Below are 12415 nucleotides of genomic sequence, written 5' to 3'. Positions count from 1 at the left end.
AGGTCCATGGGCCACTTTCTTTTCCGGCTTCTGATTGGGGTAGCCGAGGGAGAGGACAGGGGAGGAGAAGGTTGTTTCTGGTGTTCCATTTTCCTTAGAGAGGCTACGGGGATTCTGGAGTTTCAATAACAATGTTTTGCTTCCAAAGATCCTTACATTAAAGGGGTAACCGCTTACGGATACCAATAATCGCCCCCACATTATCCATGAAAGCGAATAAGGGGATGTTTCCATGCTTGACGTGAAATCATTTATGGTGCTAGATACACTCCTGACCAGAACATACCGACTCTTCGGCTCCCAAGGGTAATAAGACAAAAGTTCCTATACAAAGTAATCATAGTCAATAAGGCCCTAGCATGGTCTCTGACAGGCTTCTAATATTCCCCTTCAGTTACCCCAAGACGACATAAATGTTATACTATATGTAATGATAGTTTGATCCACCTTTAGGGGAACGCATCGCCTCCTTCTTGTCCTTTCCGATGATCCCGAATCGATACCTCGATTTTAGTTTTTCCAGATCAATAGCGTACACGGTAGACTGTTTCTTTTAATTCCTAAAAAACTCTATTCCATCTAGCTTCCATAAGATAACTCCTAGAGGAAGAAACTTCTAGGGCTTGTTATCCTGTCACACACGAGCCCCACAAGCTCTGGAAAGACACAGGGAAGTGTTTTTCGGGGGCCACTCAACTATTTTATTTGACAGGCCAGAAAAAGAAAGACGCCGGTGGGGGGGGGGGGGGGGGGGGGGCGGGGGCAAAGTGAGAATGATCTTTTTAATTTTCCTTGACCCCATCGTTTGTTGATGGGGTTTGAAATTTGAATTCGAAAGAGTGGGACCTAAGGATACAACGGTCTTTTTACCAGCAGGCCAAAGGCGACTGGCCTTCGCTCGCCCCCGGCAGAACGAGGCCGCCGGTCGATTTACAGGGTAGCTCGAACGATCCAGTGTCGGCAGACTTAAAGGATTCAACGTTGGATAACTTGGGGTTCTGTGGGGAAATGAATCCAAAGTTTGACCCATGCTATCAAAAGGAGAGAGTTTGATTCCTATTTTGAAAACCTCATCCAAAACCCATAGGAGAACAAAGGGGCATGAAAACTTCCATCTGGGGGCAAGGATTCTGGCCGAACAAAACTCATACATTGCTTATGTCTACCCTCCATCCTTACTTCCAAGACCTGACCAAAAATGTTTCCCAAAGCCTCCACTATTGAAGTTGCCCATGCATGTAACGGGATTCCGTAAAAATTGACCCAAATTTCTTCCGCTCCTTGGGTATAATCTCGAGACCAAGCTGAAAGGGATAGTAATTGGTTCCCACACGCTTCCACCCCTTTGGCCAGGATCTTAGCCGCCTGGTCTGCTGATTCGAACATAAAGAGAACCTCATCCTTCGCTAGTATACAAGGGCAAGTGAGGGAGGGGATATTCCAAAAACTTTTAGCCCACATCCAAAGTTCATCTAAGGTCCCGTTTGGGTCCTTTCTTTTTTTGCTGAAAGCACCACCGACATCTGGAACGCCATTTGAAGTTATGATAATGACAAGATGGGCAGGTCCAATCCCCCGGCCATCTTCCTGATTTTGCCATTGGGGGAAGCCCATTTTGAGTGGTTTTCTTCCTCCACTCGGTTTTTTTTTTTACACTCGGTTTTTAAGCAATCCAATCCCTTGGCCATCTTGAGATTCTTCCCAATCCCTTCATCTCTCTTCACATGAAACACTTCTCACTAGTCTATTTATTCTATTCTTGAGCATGTCACATATATTGATCTTGTTTAAGAAAATTGTTGACAAAAGGTTGCCCTCTGCTCTTCCGTTAAAGGGCAATCAACCGTCATCTTTCCTGAAGAGGAGTCTTAAGAAGGACTTCATTGAGAGCATGTCTGTATGATCCCTGCCCACGCTGAGTATCAACCTTAGAAGACGAAATGCTGTCCTTCTCAAGGGATTTAAGAGGAGAACTAAGAGTGATGAGGATCGGCGCCCTTTGCGCGTCTATTCGAGATGGGCCCGCCCTCTGAGAGGCCCATAGAGTTGTTTTTATTATTATTTAGGCCCCACGGGGACCTTTTTGTTTTTATTATCTTTGTTAAGGATATTTTAGTCTTTTATTTCTTAAAGTTCTATTTTAGTAGGTTTCTAATTATTAGAGTTTTAGTTTTAGCATGATTCTATTTTTGTGGGTTGTATTTGGCTATTTAAAGCCATAAACCAACGTTTATTGGGACTTTTGCATGAATATTGATTGATATTGAGCGTTTTTTCTTCCCCTCTTTGAGTTCGTCTATTTCTCCTCCCTATTCTTCTCTCTTCTTCCCTTAATTCTTCTTCTTTCTTCTTCTCCTTCTCAATCTCTTCAATACTCCTGCATCAATTTGGTATCAAAGCATCAGATCCGAGTTCTGCTTCCACCGCCGTCTCAGCAGACCACCACCACCCTCCCAGATTTGTCTACAACCTTTCCTAGAAACCCTAAACTCTCAGAAAATACCCTCACCTCCCATCAAACCCAAGCAAAACAGTCCTTGAAACCCACTTTTGTCTTCTAAAACTAAGCCCTTTTGTTATCCGGTTTAAACCCCATATAAACCAGCCCCCACTCTCATCTGTGTGTTGCAGAAAGAAGGAAAAAAAAGAAGAGTTGTGGCCGGAATCCCAACCCACTTCACCGGAGCTTCACCGCCGGAGGGCCACCCTTTTTTTACTTTGCCGGAGCCGAACCGCCACCACTCGTCTATCTGTCTCCCTTAACTCTTTACCTCGCTGTTCCTTTGAGGAACATAAACCCATTAGGGTTCTATTCGATCAATTAAAGAGGGAAATATTTCCCCCCTTTATTTGCCTTGGACCAACGCCCCTTTAGGTATTTTATATACCTTATACTTTAAGGTATATTACGCCCCCCCCCCCCCCCCAAAAAAAAATCCCTTAGACACCCCCACTTTTGATTTTAAGTTGGTCACGTGACCAGTGACAAAAAAAAGAACAAAAAAGAAGTGACAAAAAAAAAAGAACAAAAAGAAGTGACAAAAAAAAAGAACAAAAAGAAGTCTTTACTTAACCCCCATTCTTACCCTTAGGCACCCCCTCCTCCATTAGTAATATCAGTTTAACCCCCTATTTTTACCTTTCGGCACCCCCCCAAAAAGAAAGCAGTAGAAGTTTCTCTCTCCACTCTTCCATCCTTTCTCTCACTAGTTTCTCTCTCCTATTTTGGGATATTTCTGCTCAAATCTGGCCCTCGATCTCAACATAGAAGTTGTTCGTGACAACTTTTAGAATACATCCAGCCTATTTTCAGCAACGGGCAGCAGTCTTCAGCGCAGTTTCAGGAGCAATCTCGACCGTTGGTCACGCCCCTCATCCGGTCATAAGCTTTCGCACATCCGATTGACTATCCGCGACATATCTGCTGTCATGAAGACCTTCAGGGCTTCTTAGGCTATTCGTAAGCGTCCGAGGTACGCATCTTCTTTACTGAAATCAAGATTTAATATTCCTATTAGTAGATAGTCATTAAATTTGCACTTAGGGTCCATATTCACCTTGTTTTCATTAAACCCTTACTAAAATCCCCTTTTATCCCAAACCCTCATTATTTTATCAGCACCTCATACCCCTGTTATTACTTCTTTCCTAACCCTTTTGATTACATTTACCATAAATAGTTTCTTTTATTAGCTTCTTGTTTCCTTGCATTACATTAGTTTAGTTTTAGTTGCATTAATTTTAGTATTTTGCGTCGTATATCAGTAAACTCCCATCCTCTTATCCATAGATTTTAGTAGACCTCATCCTTTTACGCATTTTCATGAGTAGTTACTCATTCCCAAACCAAATGGAAGACCGTGTTAAATCATTGGAGGACGAAATGAACACTCTTAGGGGGGCACTGGTACGAATTGAGAGAAGAACTACAGCAACCGAAGCTTCGGTGCAACAAATCCTAGAAGAACTTAGGCAAATGAGAATCCCAAGGGACAACCGCCCTACAGAGAGTCAGTTAGGTGACAGGCCAGCCACTCATGTGGATGGACCTGAGTCTCATATAGGCCGATCAGATAATACTGTTGAACACCCCGTAGGTCATTGTAAATGAGTACGGAGCAATCAACGAATTCCGGCGAAATAGGATTTGCCATTTAATAGAAACTATTAGGCTCCCATTTGAGCAGTGGTGTCCGGTGAAGAACCGATTCCTCACTTCACTGCTTCAGCTATTGCGTAGATGATCACTGAAAGTGTCTCCTACCAATTGTCCGCACGCCTTTTGTTTTCCCCCCTTCGTCGGCCCTTGCGGCCTTCCTTAACAAGCCCTCGAGTGGTAAGTCAAACAACTAGAAACGTTCCTCTTGCTTTGCCGCTTCATTGTTTGGAATCGCTCCTATTCATCGAAATGTGCTTCCTCTTCGATTCAATTACGAAACGGGGGAAGACTTTCCGAGTTCGGCCTGGGGGTTCGAAGAAGATTAGTTCAATCCAAGAGGCCCCCTTCTTCCTCTTCCCCAGGGCCTGCAACCTATAGCAAGAGAAGTCAACCCTAGGGCAGTCAATTTGCAAGGTCACAATGGTAGACAACACTTTGTCAACCAAACCGCTGATGATTATGTTGAAGAGGCACAATTCCATAGAGACGATCAATCCCATTATGATCAGGCTAATCCTCAGGCTAGATATCAGGATCGACGTCTCGATACTCGACCTCTCGATCGGAACAACAATGACCATCACTCATCAGGATGTCTTTAAACAGGTCAAACTTGAGGTTTCTAGTTTTGATGGAAGGATGGATCCCGGTGCCTTCCTTGACTGGTTAGAAGACCTAGAAGATTTCTTTGAGTGGTGTAATATGAATGATCACCAGCGCATGCGATTTTGTAAGATAAAACTGGTAGGATCAGCCAAGCGGCATTGGGAATCTGTTCAAAAGGCTTTAGATCCTGGAGGACAACTAGATGGCCTCACCTGGGATGAGAGGTCACCCTGCGTCCTTGAACCGATAACCGTCTTTCGGCTAACCTAGCCTCCTCCGTCCCTCGGGACCAACAAGGGGTAGTCGGGAACAAATGAAATTGGGAGCTCCACTGTAGAGTTCAGACCTAACCATTAATGGAGAAGCTATGGGAACGACGGAACCTGTGACTGCACAAGAAGACCATGCTAAGGAATAAGTATGTTCCCCCTTTCTATCAGTCTTAACTTAGGAGAAAAGTATTAGACTTGACGCAATTGAACCTGACGGTCGCTGCGTACTTGACTAAGTTCGAAGAGCTAGCGCTAAAATGCCATATAAAGGAAGACTCTTCCATGGTTGTCACCAAGTTCATACGTGGGTTGAGACCTGATATTATGAAAGAGGTTGAGCTCCATTCTCCAGAGACCATGGAGGATGCCATTCATAGGGCTATTGATTAGGAAAATTACTTTAAGTACTCCAACCCAAGAGGTGGAATGTCCCAAATGAGAGAGATCCAAACGAATAGATCATGGTCCTCACAGCAGACTGGTAGAGTCGGTCAGTTAGGACCTGTTGTTTCAAGAAACACAAACAATGTTTCTAGAGGTAGCAACAGCTTTGGTTCAGCAGTTAGCACAAATCAAAATACAGGTCCAGCAAATTTAAATTTCTGTCAAGGTCCTGTGCAGTTAAACACTCGTCAGTCTCAATCGGGTCCAGAGTGCTATAAGTAACTGCCACAAGAAAGGTCACTTAGCTTCTCGTTGCCCACAACGTACCCTTACTATAGACGAGGAGCATGGTGAAGATTATGAAGCCGAAGATGACGAGCAAGAAATCCTGCCACCTGAACCTGATGATTCGGTAAATGAAGAAGACTTTGATGGATCACCTGATGGATCACCTGATGATACACGTGTTACGAAGATGAAGCTCAAGCCTGATGATACACCTGATGATACACCTGTTGATACACCTGATGATACACATGTTGGAGTAGTGCGTTGTATTTTGTCTACGCCTGCAGCAAAGGATGATTGTCAACGCACTAACATTTTCCACACTTATCTTGATTGTGGAGGCAAAGCCTGTAAGATCGTCATCGACGGAGGAAGTTCAATGAATGTAGTCTCCCAAGCAGGTGTTATGAAGATGAAGCTCAAACCTGAACCACACCCGCAGCCGTACAAAGTCGCTTGGGTTGATAAGACATCCCTTCCTGTTTCCCAACGGTGTCTTGTCCCCATCACGATGGGAGATTATTCCGACAAGATATGGTGTGATGTCCTACCCATGGATGTTGCCCACATCTTACTTGGCCGCCCCTGGCTTTATGATATAGACGTACTTCATCATGGGCGAGAAAATTCATGTCTTCAAGCACCATGGTAGAACAATTAGGCTAAAATTTGCGCTACCTGTCGAGAAAGTTAAGAGTTCTAAGCCTACTCCACCATCAAAGCCAGCTAAACAAAAGAGTCTTCATATCCTGAACCGTAAAGAATTTGAAGGAGCAAGTCAAGAGACAGGACACATGTTGGCTTTAGTGGATGAAGGAGCTCTTCAGCTCTCTTATGAGCAACTAGTTGACCGACCACCTGAGGTCAACCGGTTATTAGGGGAATTTCATGATGTGATTCCTGAAGAGCTTCCTGCAAAATTACCACCCATGAGGGATGTTCAGCATTCGATTGACCTGGTTCCAGGTTCTCAATTGCCCAACCTTCCACACCACCACATGAATCCTCTTGAACGAGCAGAGTTACGTCGACAAGTGGAGGAATTACTAGAGCGTGGTGTGATCTGAGACAGTCTTAGCCCTTGTGTTGTGCCCGTGTTGCTAACACCAAAGAAAGACGGTTCATGGAGAATGTGCGTTGACAGTCGCGCCATAAATAAAATCACAATCAAGTACAGATTTCCAATACCCCGTCTTGAGGATCTGCTAGATCTGTTAGCAGGGTCTCGTTGGTACAGTAAGATCGACTTACGAAGTGGATACCACCAGATACGAATTTGTCTAGGTGACGAAGGGAAAACTGCCTTTAAAACACTAGACAACTTGTTCGAATGGTTAGTCATGCCCTTTGGGTTATATAACGCTCCGAGCACATTCATGAGGGTGATGACTCAAATCTTACGTCCGTTTTTAGGCAAATTTGTGGTGGTATACTTTGACGATATTTTGATTTTTAGTCGATCAAAAGGAGTACATTTGGACCACCTTAGGCAAGTCCTTGAGATACTTCGCGAAGCCAAATTTTATGCCAATCTCAAGAAGTGCTCGTTTATGCAAACACAGGTGATATTCCTTGGTTTTTTTCTCAGAAAAGGGTGTTTCTGCAGACCTTGAAAGATTGCCAGCAATTAATGATTGGCCAGTTCCTACTACACTTTCTGAGGTTCGAAGTTTTCATGGATTGGTCACTTTTTATCGCAGATTTGTTGAGGGATTTAGTACCCTTATGGCGCCAATAACGGACTGCATGAAGAAAGGCGAGTTCCGTTGGAGCCCTTCTGCTACACGAGCTTTTCAAAATATCAAGCAGAAGATGATGGAAGCTTCTGTGAGTTCATCTCGACTTTCCTAAAGTCTTTGAAGACTCATGTGATGCGTGAGGAGTCGGGATAGGAGGTGTCTTAAGTCAAGAAGGACATCCGGTCGCCTATTTTAGCGAGAAACTTAATGAGGCTAAACAGCGTTATTCCACATATGATAAAGAGTTATACGTTGTTATACAGGCATTTTCTATTGGAGGTATTATCTTTTACCTTAGGAGTTTGTCTTATATTCTGATCACGAAGCGTTGAAATACCTTCATTCACAGAAGAAATTAAGTCAACGTCATGCTAAGTGAATAGAATTTCTCTAAGAGTATACTTTTGTACTCAATCATCTGGCAGGAATTGAAAATAAAGTAGCCGATGCCTTAAGTCGTAAGGTTATGGTCTTACAACCCATGAGTGTCAAAGTCATAGGTTTTGATAGACTGAAGGACGAATATCCTACGTGTCCTGATTTTGGCATCATCTTTCAAGATGTCCATGATGGTAACCGTCGAGAACATGTTGATTTCTTGATAAACGATGGTTATCTTTTTCGAGGCTCTAGGCTATGCATTCCCCACACATCCCTTCACGATTTCTTAGTTTGGGAGATGCATGCTGGAGGCCTAGCAGGACACTTTGGCCGTGATAAGACGATTGCATTAGTTGAGGATAGATTTTATTGGCCATCTTTAAAGAAAGATGTAGCGTGAATCGTGTCACAGTGTCGCACATGTCAATTAGGAAAGGCTAAGAAACAAAATACTTGATTATATACACCTTTGCCTATTCCCCACTCTCCATGGCAAGATATCAGCATGGACTTTGTCCTTGGTCTACCTAGGACAGCTCGAGGACATGACTCTATCATGGTTGTGGTGGATCGTTTATCACAGATGACACACTTCATTCCGTGTAGCAAGACCGCTGATGCCGTGTAGGTAGCTAAGCTGTTCTTTAAAGGAAGTTGTCAAACTTCATGGGCTCCCTATTTCCATTGTGTCAGATCGAGATGTCAAGTTTGTTAGCTATTTTTGGAGGACACTTTGGAAACTTTTTGGCACCCAGTTGAAATTTTCATCTGCATTTCACGCACAAATTGATGGTCAAATAGAGGTAGTTAATCATAGTTTAGGTGATTTGTTGCGATGTTTGGTTGGAGATCGTCCTGGTACATGGGATTTGTTTTTACCCATTGCTGAGTTTGCGTACAATAGTTCCATCAATAGGACTACTGGAAAGAGCCCATTTGAGAGTGTTCATGGCGTCAACTCTCGTCAGCCTGTTGATCTTATACCTTTACCAATTGATGCCCGTCCCTCTCAGTAAGCCGATTCTTTTGCTCAGCACATTCATGACCTTCATGCTGATATACGTCGTAGGATTGCTACTAGTAATGTTGACTATAAGCTAGTAGCTGATGTACATCGTAGGAATCTTGAATTTAATGAAGGCGACTATGTAATGGTTCGTGTTCGTCCCGAACATTACCCTTGCCATTCTTTTAAAAAGTTGCATGCTAGAGCCATCGGACCTTTTCGTATTCTTCGTAAATATGGCCCGAATCCTTATTTAATTGAATTACCTGCTAATATAAATATTAGTCATGTTTTCAATATTGAAGATCTAATCCCATATCGAGGTACCTTTGAGCCTCCTTCTATGCCTATAGATGTTTCTACATGTCGGACTGCCAGCTCCTCTGTTCCACCACCAGTGCCACCACTTCCTTCAGACCAGATCGAGGCTATACTTGACGATCAGATCGTCTCCTCCCGCCATGGTGGTTTTCAGCGCTACCTTGTTCAGTGGCGTGATCGTCCTCCTTCAGATGCTACTTGGCTTACAGAGGACGAGCTTCGCCGTCTAGATCCTGACATCTTGGAGCAGTACCATTCTCTTCACTCTCCGGATGAGAGTTCTTTTCAGCAGGGGAGAAATGATGGAGATCGGCTCCCTTTGCGCGTCTATTTGAGACGGGCCCGCCCTCCGAGAGGCCCATAGAGTTGTTTTTATTATTATTTTGGGTCCCACAGGGACTTTTTTGTTATTATTAGCTTTGCTAGGGATATTTTAGTCTTTTATCTCTTAGAGTTCTATTTTATTAGGTTTCTAATTATTAGAGTTTTAGTTTTAGTATGATTCTATTTTTGTGGGTTGTATTTGGCTATTTAAAGCCATAAACCTTCGTTTATTGGGACTTTTGCATGAATATTGATTGATATTGAGCATTTTTTGTTCCCCTCTTTGAGTTCGTCTATTTCTCTTCCCTATTCTTCTCTCTTCTTCCCCTAATTCTTCTTCTTTCTTCTTCTCCTCAATCTCTCTTCAATACTCCTGCATCAAAGAGTCTGTCACTCAATTTCTTGTATTTGAGGTTTGTTAAAGTTTCAGGTACTCAATTTTTCATATCTGAGGTTTCTTCTCGGAACCTAACCTCACACCACTCTCTTCCTTATCTCCCAAAATAATCTTTAATGGCCTCACCTCTATTGGAAAGTATTTAATGCTATTGCACAGTGGCTCATTATCTACCAAAACCTAGTCTATCTAATCGCTTCGACCCAGAAATTCAACTTTAACATTGCACGCAAATCTATTGACTTGATCCATTATTGGGATGTGAACCTGCTACTCTTCCTACATGGTTTCTCATGGAAAATAAATAAATTAATTAGTCATCAGAAAGAAAATTCACATCAAACTTTTAGAAGTTAATGTTAAGTAGTGCACTTCTACAGCAAAAGATTTTGTATTCAAACTTCTCAAGAGTCAGCATCATAATACCATGGAAAATCACTTTAGAAGGTTTACTTCGTAATTGAGCAATAGCTTCACCTACTAAAGGAATAAATAAAAATGGAGCAGTAACTCTTGGACTTTTAGGCCCCGTTCGTTTGAGATTGTGGCAACCAATTGTCACCCCCAATTCGATTATTGGAGGACTTAAAACTAATGTAATTTTGAGTCCAATAATAGGACTGAGCTTGAAAATCAGTTGTCATAATCCCAAATGAATAGGGCCTTAATTATATCAAGAGCATGCTGGTGATTATTTTTCTCTTTCAACAAATTTCTCTTTGATCTATTGTTACCTCTGTCTGGTTGATTCATTTTTTAAAACCGTCACCCGGATCCATGCTATTAATATACCTGTCCTTTCTAATCATAACTTATATTTATGTTTTTCTGGACCTTAGCTGACATGTACTTCTCACACAGTTGCCTCATCTAGCAACAACTTATGCTGCAGTAAATTCACTGATTACGTTGGGCAGTGAGAGGGCTTTTTCATCAATAAATAGGTTGTCAGTTTGCACTATATTGGTGGTTCTTTTTTCGGCTAGTAGTTCTTCATGCTTTCTAGAAGGAGATTTGGTTTGATAGCTCTTCAATATTTCAGAGACAAATTGCGCTTGTTCTTGCTGCGGATGAAACATCCATCAGGGGCCTTCAGGTGTGACATCATCTCCCACTATGAGTTGGTGTTTTGTTTATTTTTATTTTTTTTTGGTAATGGTACTCCCACTATGAGATCTTAATTAGTTCAAAAAGCTCATATGCATGGCTCGCACCCTTTACCTGTGTAGTCTCTAAAGGCCTTCTGTGGCCTGATTCGGTTTATACTAAAGAGAAAAGCAAGCCCATCTGTTCCCTGTAAGAACTTCCATGGACCTTGAGCATCATTAGTTTCTTTGGAGACTCTAGAATCCCCGAAGTACACCTGAAGGAGTTGGAAAAGGTTGCTGGTAACATGCTTAGCTGAGAAATGTTATAAATATATTACGCATCTATGCTGGAGTTATACTACTTCTATAGTAATGACAGTTATAAATGAAAATGATATTTCTACTCAAAAACTAAATGAAAATGATATTGGGTTGCTGAATTCTTTGCTCTGACTTGACAATACATGTTTCAGTTCCTAAAATTTTCTAAAACACGAACCATCTTAGTGTCACTTTTCTAGTTCTTTTTATGCTGAAAAAAGGTTTTATTTTGGTTCTTTGCTGATATTGTTGTCCCTTGTCTGTTTCTGATTAGTTCTTCTTCTCAAATCAGACTTGCTTGTACATCCAAAAAGTTAGTTAGACCCACTTTTATAATATTGTTTGCAATATACTTAATATGTGAATCATGACATTTTATGTTCTGAAATTAACTCCTTGTTTTCCCCTTCAGAATGCTGGATGAAGGTGAAATGGATGTTCGAGCTTGCTACACCGCAATTTCTGTATGTTATTTGGCGTTTTGCTCCTTCTCTCTTTATCTATGTATCTATTTCATGTATGCATATTTTCTTTACAAATATACAACACATCACTAATTGGTAAATAATTCAAGGAACGAGACAAAGCATTGTATATCGGAACTTCGATGGGACTATCGGGATTAACCGAAAAGATAGAAGTGGGCTTTTATGCCTCTTGGGATCCGGGGGAGAACATGAAGAACAAGAAACGGACATGTGAAGGGATTCATGCTTATGTACATAAAGCCGATACGTAGCAGGGATAATAAAGCACCGACCATAAAAGAAGGGTGGCTTGGGGGTAAACATAGTTTCAAGAGTGATAGGGGTTGAATATGGAGAAAAATATGTCTAATTCGTGTAAACGCTAGAATAAAGAAGTTGTATTTCTTAACAACTTCCCTTTTGGGAATCTATGTGATGTTTATTGGGACAGTCCTGATGTCTCTTCCTCGGCCATTGGTTGAGTGATGGTTCTCTTCTTCAATTGGAAGAGACAGATCCACAGAAAACAGAAACAAAAGGGAAGAATGACTTCATGTCTAGGGAATGGGGAAGGTTTTTTTTTTTTTTTTTGGGGGGTGGGGGGTGTGCAGGTTGGAGTTGAGGAGGCATTTCCCTTCTTCTTGAAGTTGTAAATACTATTA

At 42.0% G+C, this 12415-nt stretch overlaps 1 protein-coding gene across 1 annotated transcript in view; it reads left to right on the top strand.

Annotated features, from left to right (window-relative positions):
* Positions 1-12415, top strand: part of ERA1 (Prenyltransferase family protein) — a 40680-nt gene that overhangs the window by 13212 nt on the left and 15053 nt on the right. The window contains exons 5-7 of the mRNA XM_077382550.1: positions 10739-10821; positions 10920-10973; positions 11699-11750. Coding sequence (XP_077238665.1) covers positions 10739-10821; positions 10920-10973; positions 11699-11750 — 189 coding nt within the window. The remainder of the gene's footprint in view (positions 1-10738; positions 10822-10919; positions 10974-11698; positions 11751-12415) is intronic.

This window comes from Tasmannia lanceolata, unplaced genomic scaffold (genome assembly GCF_043159265.1).
Source record: "Tasmannia lanceolata isolate RefF3 unplaced genomic scaffold, GAP_Taslan_0.1 ptg000006l, whole genome shotgun sequence".
NCBI classification, from domain to species: Eukaryota; Viridiplantae; Streptophyta; class Magnoliopsida; order Canellales; family Winteraceae; genus Tasmannia; species Tasmannia lanceolata.
This window is presented reverse-complemented; position numbering and strand designations above follow the sequence as displayed.